Source organism: Talpa occidentalis, unplaced genomic scaffold (assembly GCF_014898055.3).
Source record: "Talpa occidentalis isolate TD23 unplaced genomic scaffold, MPIMG_talOcc4v2.1 talOcc4.10, whole genome shotgun sequence".
Classification (NCBI taxonomy): Eukaryota; Metazoa; Chordata; class Mammalia; order Eulipotyphla; family Talpidae; genus Talpa; species Talpa occidentalis.
The window spans coordinates 96,574,952-96,599,851 of NW_023600993.1; the positions used below are offsets into that span (position 1 = coordinate 96,574,952).

A 24,900-nucleotide genomic window follows, 5' to 3' on the forward strand; every position below is an offset into this window, starting at 1 on the left:
GTAGAATAAAAGTATTAATGGTGGTAACTCTAAAGATATGCCCATTTTAATTAAACCAGCAAACTTTTTTTTTTTTTTTTGTGGGACCCTCACCAGTAGTTGGGGCGCGAACCAGCATTGCAGAGATTGCTGGCAGCCTTGCAGCCCAGCGCTCAACCACTGCACCACCAGGGGAGGTCCTAAATCAACAAACCTAACCTCGCTCTTACCAAAAATTTTCCTAGATCACATTAATTTAAAAATTTTGTTTGCAGTAGATTTTATTATTTTCCGGGAGGTTTGGAAATTATGTATAGATGCACTTAGAAATTAAATAAAACTCATTTACAAATTTGTTTTGGTAATACCATCTGAAAGTAGAAAAATATAATTGTAATCAGACACATACACAGCTTATTATTAGAACACAAGTGAAAACTTACAAGTTTCATTTTAAGTTTTGTCATGAATCAGGCACAAATCTCCTATGGTCTAGATGTCTCCTGGGATGCTTTTAAGTAACCACTTTTAGATTTTTAAAGGGTTTTCTTTCCTCTTTGTGTTTTTTTCCTTATTCTTCCCCCTGATGTTTGCATTTCAATGGATGGCCTAGATTATGAGTTTCTGGAGAAGAAAGAACCCAAGTCTCTCCTAAAAAGATTTTTAATTATTTCCCAAGGCCAGAATTTTATCATATCTGCAAACATTTTGAAATAAATGTGCAAGGCTCTGAAGGGACAGGCAGACAGATGTCTCTAAAGTTGCACTTCAGGTTTCGCAAAGTAGAAAGTTTTTCTTCTCCCTCTGGGTACATTTAACTGTGGGGAGAAGGTCAGAAAAAAAAATCATTATCAACCTCTGAATATCAGATTCCAAATTGGTCAAATTTTTAACCACAGAGTTATTATTTAAAAGAAAAAGTCCTTGACAGGCCTCAATTATCAATAGAACAGACAAAATATTTCTGGCAGAATTAAATAATCCTATGGACCCCAGAAGCATCCTCAAAAAGTGCAAAAGAAATAGCCTCAAGATCCAAAGCCAGGGCCTCCCTGGTGGCACAAAGGGTTAAGTCTCAGCACTGTGAACCTATGAGTTCGACCTGCAGCCAGGGAGCTGACCCACATGACACAGCAGACCTCTCCTGTCTTGAACATAAATAAATAAATCTTTAAAAAAAAAGAAGAAGAAGAAGAAGATCCAAAGCCATTCCCCAGGATAGTCAAAAGAAAGACTGATGCCCGTCACAGGTGAGTGGATAAAGGAGATGATATGTGTATACACACACAAAAGGGAACACTACTCAGCTGTAAAACAAGATGAATCCTGACATTTGCAAAAATGGGCAGACCTAACGTGTATTATGGTGGGTGCTATATAAGTTACTGTATTGTCTTACTCATATGTGTTATGTAGAGAAACCAAACTAAATAAAAGAAAAAACAAACTTTAAGACCATAAAATCAATTAGTGGTTACCAGAAGGGAGGGGGGGGGTGGATCAATTGGGTAAAAGGGACAATTGTGTGGTAAAGGATAGAATTAGGCTTTTAGTGGTGAAGTAAAAGATTTAGTTATTTATGCATACAAGAGCTGGGGCACAGGCCAGAGATGCGGGGGTGAGAGGACCCACCAGAGACAGAGTGGGGAATAGAACAGGCAGACTGACTGAAATCCACTGCTGAGGGGAGCAGTGGGCGAATCAGGAGAGGTCTGCTGCGCCCTGTGGGTTGCTCCCTGGCAGGCCGGGGATTGGGGATCGCACTCATGCAGCTGAGACTGCGGCTTGCTTCATAGTGTGGTGCTTAACCCCTTGTACCACCAGGGAGGCCCTAGATGGGCTTTTAATTTTTGTTTTAAGTCTAACCTCTGTCCTTTTGTCTCACTAAGAGATTCCCTGAGAGCCGAGATACTTCTTTCCATTCATTTTTCAACTTGATCTTCCTGTAGGTGCCACGATGATGATCATAACAGCTCTGCGAAAGCTTTTTAAATATAGAAGTTTTTCTAATTCAAAGGACCCGTTGCCTGGCCATTGGCAAGGAAGATCACTGTGAATGTATTTATTCTGATCGATGCCGCCTCACAAGATCCAGAAAAACTCACTCCCCGAGTTTGGCCTACAAAAGAAAAGAACTATGAGGGACCCTGTTATCCCAAACAGCTATTTCAGAACACAGGGATCACATGCTTTCTCTCCTTTTGAACAGAACGATAGCTTAGATTCCCTAAGACAAATAATAAGACAGACAGACAAGGAAAACAAAGACCTCCCCTGGGAGAAAAAGGATCAATAGCCAAGAGTTATTGAGCCCCAAGAACTAGTTCCACCAATATTTTCTCCTGCTAATCTTAATTCTAGACGAGTTAAGATTCCAGTCTCTAGAAGATGAGTTAAGATTCTCTATAAGAGGGGGAGAGAGTCTCACCACTGTCATTTCCACCAGGCCCTGCTGATAGAGGCCCAGGAGAGTGATGTTGTCAGTCTCGTCCTCTCACCAGCTGTGTTGGGAATCCCTGGGATCTCCTTCTGCAGGAGACACTCAGGAGTGAGCAGTGTCCAGTGATGAAGTAACCCTTCATGGTTGCCAAACGGGCAGGGAAACAAGGGAACTCCTGTCCCTTCTGTGTGCTTCTCTGGTTGGTTAAATAGCCAAATAAACATCAGATTGATTATTAGGAGGAAAAAACCGACTTAATTGTGTATGTATGGGGAATCTACACAGACCGAAAGATTGCAAAGACAAATACTCAACTGATGGCGTACATCCTGAGCTGAGGGATGAGATGGGGGCCTGAGGCTTCCTGGGGACTCACATGACAAAGAGGTGCTCTGTAACTAGATGTTTGCCCTGCCACACATTTACAGGTTATTCAGACGGTAAATGTATTTCTGGCAATGACTCTAATTCTGTGTAAGACCCCCAATTTTCATTCTTTCAGGTACTTAAGGGGGTGGCCTGTCTTTGGGAGGCCTTTCTGAACATCTGGGGAATGCCCGCTCTTCAACTCCTGGCGAATGTTTCTGGTGAAATGAGAAAAACAGCTTGGATGGAAGGAGACTTGAGTGAAAATCTTATCTCTCGGGTTTTGCCTGGGACCCTGGGGCAAAGGTTCCAAGCCTCAACACATCCGTTCATACGTCATCTGCAGCACAACATGACAGTTTGATAGTTCTGCTCTGGAGAAGAGATCTTGCTGGGAGATCCATGAGGCAGTGAGCTTGGAGGCCCCCCTCACTCACCACCCTAGCTCCGCCTCTCCCCTACAGTCAACCCTGAGCGTGTTGGTGCTTCACTTCCATGGTGGGGCCATTTATTGACAACTTCTCCTTCTGTAGCCCCTACTATGTGCTCTGTATCACCACACTAGACCGTCACCATTAATGCCTTAAGAGGGATCTGTGCTCTGATCTGGCTGACCCTAAATCCAGCCACGAGGCTGGATTTCCCAGGCTCTATGGCCTCCCTGTGCGTCCTGACCTTTCCCCCTCGTCCCCCGACCTTGGGCATGACAGGGAGACCCCAAAACCTTGGAACAGGCACCCAGGAATCCTGGGCCTAGCGGCGCATTCTGCGACCTGCCCGCCGCCCCGGGAGGAAGGAGTGGACTAGGGTCTGGCTGCAGCTGGTCGAGCTGCACCGGCCTGGAAGCTGCTTAGGTTCCTGGTTCCCACCGGGGTCAAGAGTGACACCTGATACAGGTGAGTTGTGAAATGGCATGAGGTGGCAGCCTGCCTGCGAGCCAGTAGAGCACTCTACAGCTTGGCGAGGCCCCGCCCCTACCCCACGCCCCCCTCGTTCGAGGTTAAATCCCCCCATCCCAGCAGCAGCTCACACCTGCACCCCGCCTGCCCGCCCGGCTGCACCATGCCTGCCCGCCCGGGCCTGGGCCTGCTCGCTGCCGCCCTCCTCGGCCTGCTGCTGCTCGGCCTACCCCCGGTCACAGGTGAGCGCGGCCGGGCGGGGTGTGTATGGGGGGAGGTTGGCGCCCGGAGGGGCTGAGCCGAGAGGTCTGGACCTTCTGGCAGAGGCACAGCCTCTTCGGGGACTGAGAAGTGGAGATTCCTGAGGCGGAAGTGCAGAGACCCAAGAAGACAAATTTGGAATTTCTCGTGCACTGGGGCAGTGATCCTCAGAATTTAGGATTTGGGGCCAAAGTATTCCAAGTGGGGAGACCACGGAAGGCTGAAATTTGGGGGGGAGGCTCTGTGCTGAGGGTGGAGATTCAGTGACCAGCGAGGAGACCCTCAGCCTGGGCATCAGAAACTCCTACATGCCCAGCTGTGGGGTCGGGGGGCTCTGAGGCCAAGGCTTAGGAACTACTGTGCTCCCGGGTGCTGGGAGACCCTGGGGCGGCCCCTCTTGCCACAGACTGAGAATTCCTTCAAGTGGAAATTTGGGACCCTCGATTTGGATCGGGCCGTGGGCCTCCCCTGGGGCGGGGACTCAGGTCCCCTAGCTAACGCCCCCCTGCCTCCGTTCTCAGGTGCAGCAGCAGAAAAAACAGGGGTGTGCCCCCAGCTAACGGAGGGCCAGAACTGTACACAGGAGTGCAAGTCCGATGGCGAGTGCGCGGACAACCTCAAGTGCTGCCCAGCCGGCTGCGCCACCATTTGCCAGATGCCCAATGGTAACCCCTGGGCGACCCGCGCGGGGCGGCGGGAGAGGCGGGGGGAGGCGGGAGCGCCCGGGGTCGGGAAAGAGGGGCGCTCCCCTGGGGCCCCTGGCGAGGTTGAGGCGGATGGAACCAGATCCGCCAGACCCTGAGGAGACAAAGCCGGCGCTGAAGCGCAGCGCGGGGGGAGGGGAGCGCCCCCCCCCCCCAGCCCGGGTTTGATTCGAGTCCCAGGGGCGTGACGGGCTTCCGGGCGCGCGCGGCCGGGATGTGGTTCCGGGAGATCTGGGGACCCGGGCTCGCAGCCCCCCGCCGCCCCCCGCCAGGGGAATCTTGGGGCGGCGAGTGAGCCGGGCCCGCGCCCGCCCGGGACGCCCATCCCTCGGGGTCCAAGGACTTGGGGTGCCTGACCTGGCGGGTCTCCCAAGATTCCTCTGTGCAGGCGGAGACCGACCTCGGATTTAGGGGGCGCTCAACTCATCTTAAGATGTGGAAATGAGAGGGGCGGGGGACGGGAGGGGAGGATTTTCCATGGAAGTCAAACTAGAGGACCCAGCATTTTCCTGAGTGGTTTTGATGGTTTGTTTGTTTTTTGGGTTTGGAGTGCGGGGTCCTTGGGCTCATGTGGGAAAGATTTCCTCAGAGCTCGGGTTTCAGCGGCAGCAGCAAGTTTCCCAGGAGAGTTTCTCCAGGAGACAGAGAGGGTAGCTGTATTTAAAGAGGTTTATCAGAAAAGGGATAGGACTGGGCCTCCCTGGTGGCGCAAGGGGTTAAGCACCACACTATGAAGCAATCCGCATCCCCTGCAGCGTGAGTTCGATTCCCAGAAGGGGAGTTTGGACCCACATGGCACAGCAGACCTCTCCTGTCTCTCCACTGCGCCCCTCAGCAGTGGATTTCAGTCAGTCTGCCTGTTCTGTACCCCAATCTGTCTCTGGTGAGTCCTCTCACCCCCCACATCTCTGGCCTGTACCCAGCTCTTGTATGCATAAATAAATAAACCTTTAAAAAAAAGAAGAAAAGAGATAGGACAGAAAAAGACATTTGCATAGACCACACAGGCAGGAAGAGGGACCCTTAGTGGGGGGGAGTGTGAGGTTTTGCCCTCTTCTTTGGGGAGGGAGGGGCTCATCTTAGATTTTTGCTAATTTTGGACAACTCTGCAAAACCAGGAAGGGCCCAGAGATTCCAGGATGGGCCCAATCTCCACATCTTTGCCCTCAGGTCTGTGCTCTACAGGCTAAGGCCATCCGAGTCTGCTTGGGTCTCAGGCCTTGAGATACGGTGCTGGCCCTAAGGGTCTTGATTTCTACAGCTGGGTTAATGGTCTTGTTATTTCCCGCTCCCCCACCTCCTTGTGGGAGTCAGGTTCTGGCCTTGGGGCACCTCCTTTCCAGTCTTTCTGTTCTTGTCCTCCATTGGTTTGAAGGCAGTCAGGACTCTTCACGGCACCCCTGCCCCTCCTCAGCTGTGTGAGAAAGACCAGGTGCCCGTCAAAGGGCCCGCCAGACCAAGGGCCCGCCAGACTGGCTGCCTCAGCTCCAGGCTCCGCTCCCATCCCAGCAGGTGGTGGCCCCAGGCACAGATGCCATCTGCTGCCTTTTCAGAGGGAAAAACAGGACTGGAAGCAGGAATTTGACTTGGGTGTTGTAGTCACTGGTCTTTACCCAGAAGACAGCCTCAGTGCTAGTCCCTCTTCCTGTTTCACTGTTCTCCAGAGATGTCGGCAGGGACTGGAAGGTGTGTGACTAGAGACCTCAGAGTAGAATGAGCAGGAAGCTGCAGGCGGAGGGAAGATTCATTGGGGGAAGCTTCTGGGCCTGGGGGCCTCTATTCTGGACCAGAGAAGGAAGGAGGGCGGTGGGGGGGGGGCAACAGGTGAGGAGGGTCCTAGAACACAAGGACTTTCTGTTCTTAGGTGGAATCGCCACTGTCCCCTTGTCTCATATGGGCAGGCTGAGGCAGAGGGTCAGGACCTCCTGAGCTAGAATCCTGTTCTGCTGCCTCTTAGTCTGGGGTCCTGAGTGAGTTTCTTCCCCTCTCTGCCTGTGCTTCCTCATCAGCAAAATGGGAAAGATGGTTTCAAACTTTGTAGGATGCACACGAGGGTTAAGCGAAGTAACCCCCCGCAGTGTCTTAGGAGGGAGCCGGGGCTCTGCATGGGTGCCTTGATCTGTCAGTGACTGTCCCTGTGCCACAGGCAGCCCTGCAGGGAAGCCACCTTTTTCCAGGGGATGACTTTCTTTGTACTAGGAAGTCAGGCTGGCCAGCCCCTCCTGTCCTCTGCTGCTAAGCACCCCGATATGTGTGTGTTTAGCGTGCCTGGGCTTGCACCGGGCAACTCCCTCTCCTGGATGGAGGAGCTGGAGGGTGTTCATGCTGCTGGAGGGCTGGATTCAGGTCTGGGTTCTAGCAGGGTCCTGCTGAGTGGAGCCTTCCCTTGCTGTGCCTCATCTTCCAGTGTGGGGTAGAAACAGGGTTAGAAATACCCCTGACAGGGCCTCGCCTGGTGGCACAGGCAGTTGAGCGCCGCGCTGTGAAGCTGTCTGCAGCCTCTGCAGTGCCGGTTTGATCCCGCCTGGCTGGCGGGCGAGGGTCACACATGGCGCAGCAGACCTCTCCTGTCGCGCCCGCTGCTCCCCTCAGCAGTGTGTTTCGTCAGTCTGCCTGTTCTGTTCCCCGCTCTGTCTCTGGTGAATCTCTCACCCTCCCGCGCATCCGACCTGTACCCCAGTTCTTGTATGAATAAATAAATAAATCTTAAAAAAAAAAAACCCTGACAATGGACAGTGTGGGGGTTAAAGGAGATAATGCATTTATACAAGAACCCCGGTTCTCCTTGCCAAGGAGGCTCATCTCTGCAGCGTTAGCTGTCCATGTATGTGCATGTGTGTGCAAGAATGCTCATCTCTGTGTGGATGTGAGGTTGCAGGGGTTGCCATGCTGTATGATTGTAACTGGGAGGCACCCCGCATCAGTAAAGGGATGGGGGTGCAGAACCTCCCAAGTGCACTGCACCCTCCAGGCTGCAAAGCAGCCAGGCACATGGTGCAGACTCTGAAGCCAGATTCCCAGGTTTCACATCTTGCCCTGTAGGACCTAAGGCGAACACCTTAACCTCTGGGCGCCTCAGTTTCCTCTACCATAACAAGAGGAAGTGTTGAGTACCTCTTCCCATCTGTCAGGATTACTGTGAGGATTAAATGAGTTAATACAAGTCAAGTGCTTAGAAGAATGCCTGGCACATAAGAAGAGCAGAGTGAGTGTCAACTGTTACAATCACTCATCATTGTTATCACAAAGTAGTTTGATCTTTCAGGGAGAAGCCATATTTGTGTACATTATCTCCAGCCCTTTCACAGCAACCCGGTGATGTGGGCAGCACAACACGGGAGCTCAGGAGACTTCTGGCCCAAGCCGTGGAGTTTAGGGAAAGCAGAGCTGGGTCTCAGGTCCTAGGAGTCCAAAGCCAGCAACAGAGGAGCAGGTGGAGGGGTTTGTAGGTGACCTTCCAGATCCTAAGATGAGCTTGGGGAGGCAGTTCTGATAGGGGTGAAGGATGTCCTGAGCAAACTCCATACAGGCTTTGTGAACGCCACCCCCATGACACTGGGAACTACAAATCCCATAATCACCAAAGGGAAGGTTGTGAGGACCTGAGGGGGGAGTTAAACAACTAGGCCCTTGGTTTGGGTATGTAACTGGCCATGTGGCCGGGGGGCACTAGAGGCGTGCTAGGTGTTTCGCCAGCACTGCAGGTCATTGGGGTTCCAGGTCAGGGGAATGGGCAGGACGCATTTACGAACTTATCTCCCTCTTTTTCTCCCTGAGTTATTCATTTCCCATTTCCCCTTCCCTTGTAAATGAACCTTTTATCAACCTTTTGTGTATGTCTGCAGTTTAGCATCAATAAGTCCCCCTTTTTTAAAATTTATTTTATTTTATTTATACAAGCACTGGGTACAGTCAGAAGCGCGGGAGGGTGAGAGAATTCACGAGAGCCAGAGTGGGGAGCAGAGCAGGCAGAAGGACTGAAGTACACTGCTGAGGGGAGCAGCGGGCGGCAGCAGAGGGCTGCGCGCCATGTGAACCGGCACTGCAGAAGCTGCGGGCAGCTTCGCAACCCAGCGCTCAACCGCTGCGCCACTGGGGAGGCCCTCAGTAAGTCTCCTTTAAGTGCGCGGGGGAGGACCCACAGTCAGGCAACCCTATTTTATATCGGGGTTTGCCCTGTCACAGCTCCACTGCTTGGGAAACCAGGGTGGGGCCGGGGAGGGCAGGAGTGCACGAGTGTTCATCCCTCCTGTACCCCTCTAGCCACCCCTTACTCCTCTTTCCACCCAGAAAAGCAGGGCTCCTGCCCCCAGATGGAATCTGGGATCCCCCAGCTCGGCCTCTGCGTAGACCAGTGCCAGGTGGACAGCCAGTGTTCCGGCCAGTTGAAATGCTGCCGCAATGGTTGTGGGAAGATATCCTGTGTCACACCTGTCTTCTGAGGTAGGTGTGTGTGTGGGGCGGGGAGCGGCCATGGATGCCCAGATGTGAGGGCAGCTGCAGGAGGCTGGGAAAGAGGGCTTATCTGTCCATTTCTTCGCTTTCCTCACTCACAAGCTGTTTATTGCACATCTGTCACGTGCCCCGCACTGCTCTGGGCGCTGGGGGTGCTCCGTGAGTGGGCGCGGCAGACAAACATCTCTCTCGGGTGGGTTTATATCCTGTGGGACAATAAACAAGATAAACGAGCGAGCGTGAGTCCTGCGGAGTGTTAGAGGGAGATCAGTGCCTTGGAGAAAAATCAGCGCAGAAGGGGAGGGGTGGGGAGGGTGGCAAGCCGTGTTGCAGAGTTTCCCCGGGTCAGTCAGTGCCAGGCCCACCAAGAAGGCGGCAGTGGAACCAAGAGTGGATGAGGGAGCCAGGAGGGTGTTTGAGGAGAGTGCTGCAGGCAGAGGGGGCTGTGGGCCAAAAGCAGGAGCAGACAGTGAGCAAGGAGAGGACTGGAGAGGGCTGCGAGGTAAGGGTCTAGTGGAGCAGCTCTGAGGGCCTGAGGCCGTTGCAAGGACTTTGGCCTTGACCTGGAGGTGGAGAATGGAGATGGAGATATGCCCTCTGGGACTGAGATTGTAAAGGATGCTCCAGCTGCTGTGCAGAGTGGACCTTCGGGGGCAGCAGAGAAGCAGGGAGACCCCTGAGCGGCAGGTGAGGTGGCAGGCCCGGGACCTACGAGGCTGGGTGGCTTCTAGGGCCTTAGGTGAAGGAGAGTGGGGCAGCACTGACTGGGGAGCTGGGCTGTGGGAAGTCGGCGCTGCAGAACACCGTACCTGGGGGAAGGGGCAGTGGCTGGAGCGGGGCGCTGGAAGTTCTCTGCATGGCCAGTGGGAAGCAGAAGAGTCGCCCTTCTCTTTCGCCCAAGAGCTTGGCTTTCAGGACACGCCTGGTAGAGATGGGCACTCACCTCCACAAATGTGTTCAAAGCTTCCTGAGCGCTACTTCCTGGCAGCCAGAGGGAGCCGGCGACACCTCTGGTGGCCCTGACCCTGAAAGAGAGAATTGTGAGCTTCTCCCCACCTTTGGTTAAAAATAAAACGACAGTAGGTTGTAAAGGAGGTATAAGGAAGTAAAGAAAAGCAACACCGGTTGGTGCATGGGTGCTGGGGAGAAAGGTGGAGCTGCCCCTGCCCAGAGCTTGGAGCCAGGAGCTGGGATGGACAGGTGGACAGACACTTCCAGGGCCCCAGGAGGGGAGAGGGGCGCCTCACCAGGTGGGGTGGGGCAGCTTGGTGGGGAAGGCTTCCAGGAGAGCGGCCCTGAGCCCGTCTAACGGGTGACTGAGAGGCTGACAGTCCGGCGCTGGGTGGGCAGGCTCTGTCAGGCAGAGGAAACAGGACAAGCACGAACTTGAAGGGCCCTTGGGTTGAAGTCTCACTGTAGGTCTCCTGCTGCCTCTAACAAGTCACCGCCAGGGGACTGGCAGGCCCCTCATGGAACCCAGGATTGCAGAGCTGAGAAGAGTGAGGCCCAGAGAGAAGGGAGGGCGCGCCCAAGGCCCCGTGGCGGCTATTCCAAGCCTGCTCTTCGGTGTCCGCAAGGGAACCCCGTCTCTGAGGACCCTGACCACTGTCTCGTGCCCCCCTGCATGCCAGCAGCATGGCCATGGGTTCAGCTCTCACGCTTAACCAGCCTTTTCATGGCCCTGAGCTGCAATGATCTTGCATGTAAATTGGGATGAATAAGATCTCTTTAATGAGTGTTTCCCAACTTCCCCTAAGGAATGGGGGTCTGCTGGAGCTTCCGGTTGGTAAAGGAATTCTTGGGGGACGAATGATCTTGGCTCCTAAGGAAGGCCATGGTGGTCTGTTGGGGCCATGGGACACCCAGGAGTGTGGTGGGGGTGGGGGTGGTGCGGAAGCTGAAGAGGTGAGTCCAGGACCTGCAGGGAAGTAGGGTCCCCAGAGCTTCCAGGTCAAGCCTGGCTGTGGCGGGAGGGATGCTAAAGTGGGCGGAGCTTTGGCCCAGGATTTCAGTGCAGATATGCTTGCCTGGTATGGCGGACATTGTTGCTAATGGTGGTGTGATTTTCTTCCTCCAGCCCGGAACAGTGCAGTGCAAGTGTAGAAGTTTCTGCCTGGCCCTGTCTCGCTCCCGCCCAGCTTCTGCCCCTTCCTGGCCTCTGCACTCCCTCCTGACCACAGCTCGTCCTCTTCCAACCAATAAAGTGACCACTTCCAGCACTGGTGGGGCGGTAACCTCGTTCTTATCATTCTGTGCCCGGCTCCCCTGAGGCTGGGTTCTCCAGGCACAAGGTCCGGAGAGGGGTCCACTGGAAACAATGAACTTACATTCAGGTGGGGCTGGGGGCTGCCCTCCGTGGGGAATGGCAGAGAAAGCTGAGGCTCAGTTGATGATGGGTTCCTCCAGGCACACTGATCCCTTGCTGGGGGTCCAGATCATAGCAGGGGCCACACACCGTGTGCCAGGCCCCAGCTGGGCCATGTTTTGGTGGGGTCTCCCAGGTCAGATGGGCAGAACGCCTCAGAATAGCTAATGACAGTCCCATGTTACACACCAGGAACCCACAGGTCTCGGCCACCCAGTAAGAAAGTGGCAGGCTAGATCCTTTGCTGTCGTTCTTTAAAATCAAACTTTTATTTTGGATATATCATCCATTTGGATGAAACAAAGTTCAACAGGTGAAAGAGGGTTTGCAGTGAAGAGTGTCTCTTCCCCTGGCCTCCTTTCCCCTCCATCCCTGGCCGCCCAGTGGTTTTCGACAGGGATAATCATTGTTGCCAGTTTTCATATATTATTCAGAGACAGAGTTCCTCTTTCTTACTTTTTTATTTTTTATTTTATTATTTTTTAAAAGATTTATTTATTTCTTTATACAAGCGCTGGGTACAGTCAGAAGCGCGGGAGGGTGAGAGAATTCACCAGAGCCAGAGCAGGAAACAGAACAGGCAGACTGAAGAAATACACTCCTGAGGGGAGCAGCGGGCATGGCAAGAGAGGTCTACGCGCCATGTGGGACCCTCGCCGGAGGCTGGGGATCGAACTGGCGCTACAGAGGCTGCGGGCAGCCTCGCAGCCCAGCATCTTACCTTTTTACATGAACGCTATACATTGTGTTGTACCTTGCTCTTTTTACTTGATTTATCTTTTTTTAAAAAAAAATTATTTTATTTATTTATGCATAGCAGAACTTGGGTATAGGCCAGAGATGCGGGGGTGGGGGTGGTGAGAGGATTCACCAGACACAGAGTGGGGGGTGAACCAGGAGAGGTCTGCTGTGCCATGTGGGTAGCTCCCTGGCTGCAGAGGCTGCAGATAGCTTCATAGTGCTGCGTCTTAACCCCTTGCGCCACCAGAGAGGCCCTTAGTGCCCTTTGGGTGCTCTAATCCATTTACTCTGCCAGGGAGCAGGACCTTGCGTAGCTTCCTGGTTTAGAGCACCCCACAGGCAGCACCTTCCTGCAAAGTCTTGTCACCAAGTTGGTGCTGTAGCAGCAGCAGGTCAAGCCTGGCCCACCATGTCAGCACAGATGGCCTAAATTCTCCAGTGAATGTCTTAAAAAAAAAGGCATTCACTTAAATAAGCACAGTATAACAATCAGCTTCAGGGAATTGCCGTCAGTCCAGTGCCTTGTCCACAGAGAGGGCTAGTTACATACTTGTTGGGGCCCAGAGCTCAGTGAACATGTGGGCCCTTGTTCAAAACACCGGGGACATGCCCTGAAGGTCCGCAGATAGGATACCTTTTCCTCTCCTGCAGCTTCTCTCTTGACCTGTCATGGTGCTTTCTATTGATGAGTTAAGGGCTCCGCCCCCTACTGGGCAGTGTACCCCGGAGCCCTCCACCTGCCCCTGGACTCCTCCCACGAGCAGCCAGTCTGCAGGTTTGTGCCCCAACCTCCCTTTCCCACAGCCCATGAACTAGGTGATCTCCAAGCATGGTCATCTCTGTGCTGGGATATGCTCTGTACGTGGGTCATGGTGGGTCAAAGGTTAGCCCCTGTGGAGTCACCTGCCAAGTGCATCATGGTGCTTGCTGTTGTCCGGGACAGGGACAGTGCATGTAGTATGTGTGTGTGTGTGTATGTGCATGTCACTTGGCTCAGTGTAGGACAGAAATGTATATGCAAGATCTCCGCTTTCAAGAACACGTAAGACATGAACATAGAAGCAAGCAGGCTTGAGATATGTCTGTGTACCCACAGGGAGAGCAGGGAGAGGGCCAGGCATTCTGTCGGACGGAGAGTCGAGCCAGCCCAGGTTGGTCACAGCAAAACTGATTAAGAACTTGGGCCCTCAAGACAGACTTTGATTCCAACACCATTTTCAGTCCTTGCCAATTTGCTATTTTGGTCAGGTAATTTATCTTCCTGACCTTCAACTCCTTCATTGGTAAGACACAGATATTAATAGAATCTTCCTCTCCAGGCTGTTGGGAATAATAAATGAGATAATGTATGTAAAGCACTTAGCTCGATTCCCGGCATAACATGAGTGTTTCATAAGTAGTAATTATTGAAATTTTAATGGATGGCATTACGTATCAAAAGCTTTTAAATGCATATCCTCTTTGACCCAGAAATTTCACTTTTAGAATCTATCCTCAGTAGACGATCAGAAATGCCCACAGTGATTTATTATCCTTGCAATGTTACTTATTATATTGAGAAACCATAAACAACCTTAACATTTAATCATAGAAGCTTTAAATAAATTATGACCCAGTCATACAAGCTCTACACCTTTTAGCAATCAGGTTGCAGAATATTTAATGATACAAGAAAATCTTCACCCAATATGTTAACTGGTAAAAGCAGGTTATAAATATGCATTTATATTGTATGATTTATAATGATTTATATTTATAATGTATGATCCTAACTTTCTGTATGTTTACTTGATTCTTCCCAGAAAGTTTGTTAAAGGCCTTGAGCAGCTTGCTGCTTCCTTAAGGGGCATTTGAAAGATCTTCCTCCAATATATGTGGATGGAGACATTTAATGAGACCTCAGTACTATGGCAAGAGTGTTATTCCTGTTGCCCATGTTGCTTGTCTGGCACCGACTGGCCTTCTGATAGTTGTTATTTATCTTTCCATCTAAGTAACTTTGATAACACAGCAGCTCTCAGGATCCAAACTTGGTGATTTATGACCACTTGGGTGTTTGTGCTCATAGGAATTAGGTGCTACTGCCCCCCAATAAATATCAGGGAAGAAGGAGGGGCAAAGAAAGAGACCCAAGAGTTGAGATGTTACACAGCCACTGCTGTGTGATTCTGGCCAAGTTACCTCCTGTGACCCTCACACATCAAAGGTAGCCACCAGCAACCCCCCCTCCTGGGATTCAGCCTCTTGTAATATCCTCCTGGAGTGTGGGCTGGGCCTGTTGACTGGCTTCTTTTGATTTTTTTTAAATTGAGGTACTATTGGTTTATAGCACTGTATATGATTCAGAGGTATAGGACATAGGGTAAGTGAATTCATCAGGGTTTTGCACCACTAGCCTCTGTGGCTATCACCTGCAGCCTGATCATGTTGATGCAGGAGGCACTTGGGAGTGTGGGCTTGGGGCACGCATGCCTGATTGTGGACACCTGGAGCATAGGCATGGGCATGCGTAAGTGGGCACACCTGAGCCCAGAGGCCACAGCTACAAGGGCGGCATCACTCACAGACAGGACAGCTACGAGAGGATAAGCAATGTGACTACAGAAGAGGTGAGACCATGAGAGAATGCCAGAACGGGGGTGGGGGGGGGTGGGGGATGGGGCTTGCCAGCCTCCCGGCACCCCTGCCTACCCTGCGCCTGGTTGCCCCACTAGAAGGATCACACTCTTCAGAGTGTGCTACCACACCACCCCCACCACCATGGCACCATAGTCCCCCACTGTAGTCCATGGGGCCCCTCTGCACTTTGCTCTGCACCCTCCCCTCCCCCACCCTCTGCTGGCCTCAATACTGTCAACCGGCTTCTAATGAGGAGTGATGGGATGAAAAGTAGTGGTTCGGAAACTGACTTCCATCTTGGCAGCACTCTCTCCGGTTCATCTCGCTGCTTGTGCTGATGAAGGCGGCTGCCCTGTCAGGAGCTGGCCTCTGGGGAGCCCACTTGTCAAAAAATTGAAAGTGGCCTCTGGCCAACAGCATTCCAGTTGCTGAATCCTGCCAACAACCACACAAGTGAGCTCGGAAGTGGAATCGTGTCTTCAGCAACATGATTTTTCCGGTCTTCTTGCTATAGGCCATCCCATGGCTGTGAGGGGGTATCTCGCTGTGGTTTTGACTTGTATTGCCCTGATAACAAGTGATAATATGCATTTTTTTATGTGTCTGTTGGCCATCTGAATGTCTATTTAGCTCTGTTGCCCATTTTTTGATTGGGTTCTTTGTTTTTTGTTGTTGTTGTTGAATCATAGGGGCTCTTTCCATCTTGCCTCCTCCAGCAGGTGTATAAAATTCTTCCTGTCAGAGGTTTAAAGAAGAGAGTTAGAAAGGAGTAGAGAAATATAATGATGCTTTGGGACCCTGAACAGGGACACTGGCTAAGTCCTTTAGGGGCAATGGAGTACAGTTACTTTGGGGTATCAAGAAAGAAATTATAGCCAGCGTCTAGGAGAAAGGTGGAACTGAGGAACTCTGCAGAGTAGACACAAGCGAAATAAGCCAGAAAGAAAAAGAAAAATCCTGGATTGTCTCACTCATAGCAGGAATTTAGAAAACCTAAATAAGGAACAAGGAAAAAGACTAATTATAATAAAGTAAAAATCAAAATCAACAAACAACTATAAACCAGAGACACACTACGGGGGTGGAGGAGGGAGGAGGGATTAGGGTCAATAAGGGGGGTGGAATTGTATGGGGACTATAACCAAGATGAAAATGCATTCATTGTGCAAAAATGAAAAATGATGTAAAAAATATATAAAATTTAAAAATGAAATTAAAAAATCATAAAGGAATGTGAGATACTAAGAATAATAAAATCTGTTTTAAACATCAAAATCTAAAATAGTTTATAAAATATAAACATCAAAATAGTCTTTTGAAAATTAAAAAGGAGAGAGGGTTTTTAGGGCCCTACTGAGCCTCCTGGAGCCCTAGGTGATACACATCGGCCAGGTATTTTCTGAGTTCTGGAGAGTGACGAGCAGAGAATAGAAGTCACTGAGCCAGTTCTTGTCAGGTGAGAAAGACGCTGGGGAAACATCTGAAGACCCAGCAGGACTAAAAATGAGTGTGCACATGATGGTGGCTGAGACTCAAGCACATCTTTACTGATGGCTTAGAATTAAGTAAGTGCATGGGATGTAGAAGCAAACTTGGGGTCATTGGAGGCCAAAACAATGAAAAGAGAGAGATTAATTTCATGATGTTGTCAAAAGGGAGCTGAAAACAGAAACTTAGGTCAATTAGAACTTTTCAAGACTTACATTTTTAGCATGTCTGTTTGTAGGATTTCATCCTTGCTACAGATTGCACTTGCTACAGATAGCATTCAATGCTCTATCACCCCTAGACTTTCATCACCCCCACCCCAGTTATAAAAACTTCCTCAATAGTTGCTGGGATCCTTACATCATCCTTTCCACATCCAAAGTCCAGGATAGAAGCATGCAGCTGGCTGAGCCCAAGCCACACACTCACACCCAAGCAGTTGGTGAGGTAGGGGAGGTAGTATTGGGACTTTTTGGCTGCCAAAGAGGAGTGGAGGGCTCTGCTGAGAACCCTCAGCCACCAGACTCCCAGCAGTTGCAGGGACGGATGGGTGCTTCATTCCCGAAGGAGAATATGGATGCTAATTCGTAATTCATGGCATCTGCTAAAGGCCCTCAGGGGGATTCTCAGGTAAGTTCTCATGTGGACTCTGGCTTTTGCTCTGAGTTAAATGGGTCGTCATTGAACAATTGTGGTTAGAGTATCATGATCTAAAAACACCCCTCTGACTGCTGTTGAGAATAGATTGCAGGGGCAAGGACAGATGTCCTGAGACTAGGTAGGATGCTATTTTTAAAAATGGAGAAATCTAGCTGAGGGGTAGATGGATCATGGGTAAGCGATGCCCAGGTATACAAACCACTTTGCCGGAAGACACGTCTCATCTGAAGCTGTGGAGAGATGTTGAATATTACATCGATGCCATTTTAGATGTGTGAGATAGAGTGGTTACTAAATACACAGTTGGATATAAAGAAAAGGATCCATTTTCTGAATCCCAAGGACAGATGATTCTCGTGCTTTCTTGGAGGAAAGACAGAGCTTGGAGCCAGAGGTTGGTTTAGATGCTAAACAACTCAGGAGTTTCTAGGACATTTTGGCAAGACAATATATAATCGGTGCTCACCATGGAGAATATTACCCATAAGGAGATGCTGAGAAAGGAGGAGGGAGTGGGGGAGTGGATGGGATGGCTGAAGAACGAGACAATCTCTTCTTTGTAGAGGGCCTCAGTAAGCTGGCATGTCTTTGTCCCTCCAGCTGGTAACAAGAAGACAGTGGTCATGAGAGACGGGCAGGATTCTGTCTCACATTCTTCCCTGAGACGATCCAAGCATCCTGTTTCCCACTGTTGTCCAATTGGCTTTCCACCCACACAGTGACCCTGCCTGGCCTCGCGGTGAGTCAGAGCAGGAAAGAGTGGAACGCGTCTGTTGTCTTGGCAGCAAAACCTGGTGATTTGAAACCATTTGAGTAAGACCTGTGACTGGAAACCAGCCCCGTGGGGGGAAATTTTGAGATTTATGAAAGAGTGTGGCATAGTTAAGATCATGGACTTTGGAAATGGACCAGCAAAAGTTCAATGACCAGTTCTGCCACTTTCTGGCTGTGTGATCTTGGAAATTTTACTGATTTATTTTATCTGTGTTTCCTCATCTACCACTGCTTCTTAAATTGAATGTGCCCACCAGCCACCCAGGAATCCTGTTATAATGCAGATTATGATAGAGTAGGGCTGGAGGGAAATCTAAGATCCTGAATTTCTAATAAGTCTCAGTGACCTGGATGCTGCGTGTGAGTAATTTAGTAGAATGGGTGCCGGGTTATGCTGGGCTTTTATATATTATTTTTAAAGAGTCTAGGCACAGTGCCTGGCACAATGGATGGTTTAGCAGTTGATTCGGACTCAAGGAGAGGACCTTGAGTGAGGATGGGAGATAAAAGGATTCCCAAATGAGCGCTCCATCTTTAATTGTTACCATCCCTGAGGACAAAGAAGTCTAAGGAAATTATGGGGCAGGCATTGCAATGCAGAGGGAAGGTTGTTTTTCTAGGGCCAGTGGTGACTCTGTTTCATTCTCACCCTGTGATTTTAGAAAAGTCCCTGCCCGTCTGTGTTCTCCATTTTTCCCTCGGAGATTTGAGATAATCAAATCCTGTGTTTTCCCCCCTCCCTCCAAGTTCCAATTATTGGTGGTGCTTAAGGGAAACCAAGGGAATCCAGGACCACAACGCTTCATTCCATTCCCCGTGTTGCCTGTGGCAGGAAGATGTGGCATGATCTTAGGAGATGGGAACATTCAAAAAATTGCTAATTTTTTTATACTAAAAGTGAATTAAATAGCTTCAGCTCTTTCCCCCATTTTCCTTTCTTCTCTGGTTACTATGGTTCCCTTGCTATTTTATAGGACATCAGAAGTCCTTACTTTGTCCAAGGAAAGCCTTTCTAATACCATACCCCAAGTTCCAAATTCACCCCCCACCCTTCAAAACCTCTGTCCTCCAGTGGGCTAAGTAATAATTCATACTAAAGTGTGAATGATGGTTAACTCTTAATTTCCCTAGAGTATTTTTATGTCTGTGTGTACATAAAAGAGGGTCTTCAATTGTTTCACTTATCTGTGGAATATAGAGAAACAAAACAAAGGATCAGATAAAACCAAACCAATAACAGACCCCAAAATATGACCGTGAAATTGAGGCTATGTGATGGGCAGGGGAGGAGGGGAAACAAAGAGGAGAGGGAGCAATAGCCTAGGGGGGAGGGCTGTGGGTGGCTTGGTAGAGGTATGGAGCGGTGATCCTATGCCTCTGAACTGCACACAGTGTTGTAAACCAATGTGACTGTGATAAAATAAATACAAAGGTCTCGAGAGTTTAAGCATGCTGATAACATGTGAAATTTCAGGAACAGACATAGGTGACTTTAGGAGCACAGCAGGCAGACAAATTTGGGGTGAAGGAGTGCATCTCTCCATAAAAATGCTTCCTAACACCCCCGAACGAGCCCAACTGTGTTCTCACAAGGAAATCAGGTTTCCTCGCAAGTTTTATAACACATATTCTTCAACAAAAAGTTGTTGTTATTGCCACTGCAACTTCCATAGACAAACTCCTCACATTTGCCAGTGTTCGAGTTGTAAAACCACCACGTGATCGAAGCTTGACAATGGCCCTTTTCCTTGGGAAGGCTACAGACACTGGAGGGTAGCATCATGGGCGGATCTAAAACAAGAAAGTGGTTGAGAGGCTAAAATGTCACCTTCCCTTTGTATTTGCCGCATGCCAGGATCTAGGGCGGAGAGAGTGGAGAACCAGCTGCCTCGGGAGCTGGCCTGCAAGAGCTGGCTGGCAAGGGCCGCTTGCGAGATAGCACACTGAGGCTGGGTGCTCGTGGGAGCAGAAAGCTGGCAGGCAAAGGCTGGTAACCACAGAGCTAGCAGGCAGAGGCTGGTTGCCACAAGAGATGTGTAGGGACATAACAGTAGCTCTCAGTGGCTTCACACCTCTGGGTGGCAAAATGAGGCAATGAGGCAGAGTAGGGTAGTGGAAAGTCCCCATGAGTGATTATAAAAGAAACAGACCCCCAACAATTATGGGGTCCTCCCTTGGCTCCTCCCTGGAGCAGACTCCTGCTGTCAGGAGTCTTTCTTGCTATAAACCTGAGCTTGCTATCCTTAGTCTGGTGGATCAGTGATTATTCCTCGATTGCTAGGACCCAAGTACCCAGACGATTGGCAACAGAAAGGTTTTGGGCAAAGCCCCGAGACTGGCCACAGTTACTGACCTCTGCACCCCTCCCAACCTGGCCCACCCAACCAGGCCTTATCCATCTGAAGTTGTGGTTTTCATTTCATTCCCTTGGTTGTTTGTCACAGCAACAACAACCTCACCTCTGCGCTTACAGGTGACTCTCCAGGGGCTGCAGTCCCATTTGCTTTTTATGAGTAGGCTCATGTGGAGGGCAACCCTAGACTTGAGAACCCAACAGAAGTGGGCTTAAATATTAACTCTTGCTACTTACTACGGTGTGATTATCAATTTAGTGTTTCCAAATCCTCAAGTTTTGTAAAAGTAGGGAGTTGGATTCTGTCATCTCTGAGAACCTGTCCAGATCTGATTTTCTAGATTTTGATGAGTAAGAGCTCTCAGGCTACTACCTTCTGTCTTATAGTCATTCCAGAACAGCCATCCCATGGTACAAGGAGGACTGACTCCAAGTCCCAGCCGTGTTCACACTTGACTCAGTCATTTTCTTGTGATCTTGAACATGACCTATATCTTTGGCACTGAATTATTTCACTGTAAAATGAGAGTGTAATATTCACATGTAGGCTTACTTAAGGGTTAGCAATAACCCGTGGAAAGCACAGATCATAGAAAAAACATATAGTAGCTGCTCTCAGTCACGCCTTCCCTCATGCACCAAGAAGACTCTTGAGAGCAGGGATCTCGTAATATTCATTTTCACAAACTACATGCCGAACACAGACCTGGCTCTTGGTTCATAGTAAATATTTGCTAATAGAAAGAAAAAGAAAGACATGAGAGCTCTGAGGCAGGGATATAAGTTTCTTTGTATTCTTTTTTTTTTTTTTTTAAATATTTATTTATTTATACAAGCACTGGGTACAGTCAGAAGCGCGGGAGGGTGAGAGAACTCACCAGAGCCAGAGCAGGGAACAGAACAGAGAGAAGGACCGAAGTACACTGCTGAGGGGAGCAGCGGGCGGCAGGAGAGGTCTGCGCGCCATGTGGGACCCTTCTCCCGTGGCCGGGGAGCAGCCGGGGATCGAACCGGCGCTGCAGAGGCTGCAGGCAGCTTCGCAACCCAGCGCTCAACCGCTGCGCCACCGGGGAGGCCCTGTATTCTTTTTTTATGTCCTTTTTTATGTAAATGGCTTATCCTTGCAATTATTCTTCAGGGTAGGTATTAGGACCTCCAACATTACAGGAAGAAACTAAGGTTAGAGAGGCAAAGTGCCTTCCTTTTTTTTTTTTTAAAGATTTATTTATTTATTTATTTATTTATTTATACAAGCACTGGGTACAGTCAGAAGCGCGGGGCGGTGAGAGGATTCACCAGAGCCAGAGCCGGGAGCAGAACAGGCAGACTGATGAGGTACACTGCTGAGGGGAGCAGCGGGCGGCAGGAGAGGTCTGCACGCCATGTGGGACCCTCGCAGGCAGCTGGGGATCGAACTGGCGCTGCAGAGGCTGCGGGCAGCTTCGCATCCCAGCGCTCAACTGCAGCGCCACTGGGGAGGCCCCAAAGAGCCTTTCTTATGCCATGTTGGAAAGTGGTAGGACCAAGAATCAGAACTGGAATAGTCAGACTGCAAAGACTTATAGGTTCTCAACCCATATTTGTTATTGTAGGGTGAATGGATGGGTGGATGGATGGATGCTCACTCTTATGGTAAACTTTCAGGCATCAATTGGGGCAGAGGAAAGATTCCGTCTCTGTCTTCTACTATAAAGCTGTCTCTAAGAGCACAGGACAATGGGAAAGCAGCAGAATGACTTGTTCAGTTAATTATCCTGGACTATCCCACAAGATGGGAGACAGAGCCTCCCTGGTGGCACAACGGGTTAAGCACAGCACTGTGAAGCTGTCCACAGCCTCTGCAGCATGAGTTCGATCCCCAACCGGCCAAGGAGCTGCCCACATGGTGCAGCAGACCTCTCCTGTCTCTCCCACTGCTCCCCTCAGCAGTGTATTTCAGTTAGTCTGCCTGTTCTGTTCCCCACTCTGTCTCTGGTGAATCCTCTCACACCCCACCACACCTCTGGTCTGTACCCCAGTTCTTGTACGCAAGAACTTTTTAAATAAATATTTAAAAAAGAAGATGGGAGACAGATTGGGGCATGTTGGAATGTTCCTTATCACAGCAACCTCACCCCTGCCTTACAGGTGACTGCAGGGGCTGCAGTCCCATTTACTTTTTATTTTCTGTCCTGTCACTCTGCTCCGCCACTTCATTAAACCAAAGGAAATTTTTTTGACCTGCTTCCTTATGGAATGAGGATGATGATGATACCCTCTGTGCATGTGTGCATATAGGTGTATGTGAGTGTGTGTGTGTTGTCAGTTGTTTAGTGCTTTCCAAGAATTCATTTTTCACCACCCCTCCACCAATGAATAGCTTTCTTCGTTACCTGTCTAGCTTGTTTTCTCTTCTTCTCTTTCTTATTTTTTTAAAGATTTATTTATTTATGCATACAAGAACGGAGGTACAGGCCAGAGGTGCGGGGAGTGAGAGGATTCACCAGAGACAGAGAGGGGAGAAGAACATGCACATATACTGAAATACACTGCTGAGGGGAGCGGCAGGCGAGTCAGGAGAGGTCTGCTGCTCCATGTGAGTAGCTGCCTGGCCGGGGATCGAACTCGTGCTGCAGTGGCTGCGGAGAGCTTCGCAGTGCTGTGCTTAACCCCTTGCACCACTAGGGAAGCCCCTTAACACACTATTGAGAAAATAAGTTTTCATTTGGGGAAGGGGCAATTGTGCGTCATGCTTGGCAATGTCTAGATACATTTTTGATTGTCATAGCGCTGGAGCGGGAGGCATCTACTGGCAGAGGCAAAGGATGTTATTACTACACACCCTACAATGCACACCCTACAATGCACACCCTACTATGCACACCCTACAATGCACCCTACAATGCAATGCACACCCTGCAATGCACACCCTACAATGCACAGGAAAATTCTCACGGTAGAGGTTTATCTGGTCCCAAATGGCAACAGAACCAAGACTAGGAAATTCTGCAGAAGAGTTATTGACATAAACATTTTTTGAAATTATACAAATATTTTTGGCTCCAGATGCATGATGCAGACCCCATAGTGAGGGCAGTGTTTGTGTGTCTGGTGTACCTGCAATTTGGCTGAATAGGCCTTGTGGGTGGAAGGGAGAGGCACTGACCTTTCAAAACCAGACATTCTGTGCCTGTGTTGTCCTGGGTATACCATGATCAGTGACTTGACCCTTCCTTAGATGATTTGGGTGGCAAGTTACTACAATTCCAGAAGCTGGAGGACCAGTGTAAAAGTTATTAGATGCATATTTGAGAAGCTATCAGGAAGCACTTGCTGGCTAGTGAGCACTTATATTCATCGAAGTAACCTATTAAATTTATGTGTCAACCATATGTGTGTAGAATTAAATGGCCTCTCAGACAGTTTACCATCTTTTCAGGAGGTGTAGGGGTGGGGAAAATAAATGAGAGTGAAATTTTGAAAAAATAGTTTCCTTGTTCAGATTTCAACCTCAATATAACCTTTATCTTTTTTTCTTTTTTAAGATATATTTATTTATTTATACAAGCACTGGGTACAGTCAGAAGCACAGGAGGGTGAGAGAATTCACCAGAGCCAGAGCGGGGAGCAGAGCAGGCAGAGGGACCGAAGTACACTGCTGAGGGGAGCAGCGGGTGGCAGGAGAGGTCTGCGCGCCATGCGGGACCCTCCTCCGGTGGCCGGGGAGCAGCCGGGGATCGAACCAACACCGCAGAGGCTGCGGGCAGCTTCGCAACCCAGAGCAACCGCTGTGCTACCGGGGAAGCCCTAACCTTTATCTTTTATAAAAGCGGGAAGGGGACGAACACTGCTTGAATGTCGATTATATGTCAGAGAATTTTCTGCCTTGTCTCTTACATTCTCATTTTTTCAAAAGTCCTTGAGAGAGAGATTATTACCATCCCCGTTTTACAGATTAGGGGGACAGGGACTTAAGAGAAGATGTGCTTGTCCATATAACAATATGTTTATCATAAATATGTACAAACCAAGACAGTTTATTTCTGTCTTTACCTAACTTATGTTCAAAATAAGAAAAATAAGGTTGATCACCTTAAAAGTAGAGTCAATTTCTGTCTTCAAAATTCCAAGTGGTGGGTCTCCCGGTGGCGCAAGGGGTAAGATGCAAAGTATGAAGCTGTATGCAGCCTCTGCAGCCTGAGTTCAATCCCCTGGCCTGCCAGGGAGCTACCCACATGGCACAGCAGACCTCTCCTGCCTTGCCCGCTGCTCCCCTCAGCAGTGTATTTAAGTCAGTCTGCCTGTTCTGTTCCCCACTCTATCTCTCGTGAATACTCCAACCCCATATCTCTGACTTACACCCCTGTTTTGTATGCATAAATAAATCTTTTAAAAAATCCAAGTGGAAGTTAAAGCAGAGGGTAATTGTTAGCATTCTCTAAGTTATTTATGTTCAATCACTGAATATAAATAAGGATTTAGAGTAAGGGAGAAAATGCCTATAGGACAGAGGAGCCTGAAATTCTCCATAAGACTTGAGAAATTCCCTCTGTGAGAGCCAGAAGATGACCCCTTTCCTGGAAATTGTCACCCTATAAAGTTTGCATTTGAGGGATGGAGACAACAAAACAGCCCAGCATCTTCCACGAGGACCTTATGGGACAAGGGATCCCTGTGCTCATCCCCGGGGGCTCTGAATTCCTTTCTGAGCAGGTGAGCAGACCCGATCAACTGCAGGGCACTCTCTGGCCACTTTCGTGGGCCTCGCTGGCCATGGGCCCCAGGACAGCGATTCTGTCCCAGACGTCTACTTGTGT

General features: G+C 49.6%; 1 protein-coding gene and 1 long non-coding RNA gene across 2 annotated transcripts; one reads left to right on the forward strand and one right to left on the reverse strand.

Moving 5' to 3' along the window:
- Positions 1-340: 340 nt before the first annotated feature.
- Positions 341-5,048, reverse strand: LOC129146248 (uncharacterized). Its single transcript, XR_008552802.1, has 3 exons — positions 5,007-5,048; positions 1,846-2,098; positions 341-797 (listed from the first exon to the last, which is right to left on the reverse strand). It is a non-coding gene; the product is annotated as an uncharacterized LOC129146248 (long non-coding RNA).
- Positions 3,831-11,344, forward strand: WFDC2 (WAP four-disulfide core domain 2). Its single transcript, XM_037499439.2, has 4 exons — positions 3,831-3,926; positions 4,467-4,610; positions 8,940-9,092; positions 11,182-11,344. Exons 1-3 carry the CDS (start codon positions 3,848-3,850, stop codon positions 9,089-9,091), a joined length of 375 nt encoding a protein of 124 aa, XP_037355336.1. The 5' UTR covers positions 3,831-3,847; the 3' UTR covers position 9,092; positions 11,182-11,344.
- The last annotated feature ends 13,556 nt before the right edge of the window (positions 11,345-24,900 follow it).

Coding starts and splice junctions, on each gene's coding strand:
- WFDC2 (XM_037499439.2), top strand. CDS start 3,848: ATGCCTGCCCGCCCGGGCCTGGGCCTGCTCGCTGCCGCCCTCCTCGGC. Junction 3,927..4,466: donor CGGCCTACCCCCGGTCACAG/GTGAGCGCGGCC, acceptor CTCCGTTCTCAG/GTGCAGCAGCAGAAAAAACA. Junction 4,611..8,939: donor CATTTGCCAGATGCCCAATG/GTAACCCCTGGG, acceptor CTTTCCACCCAG/AAAAGCAGGGCTCCTGCCCC.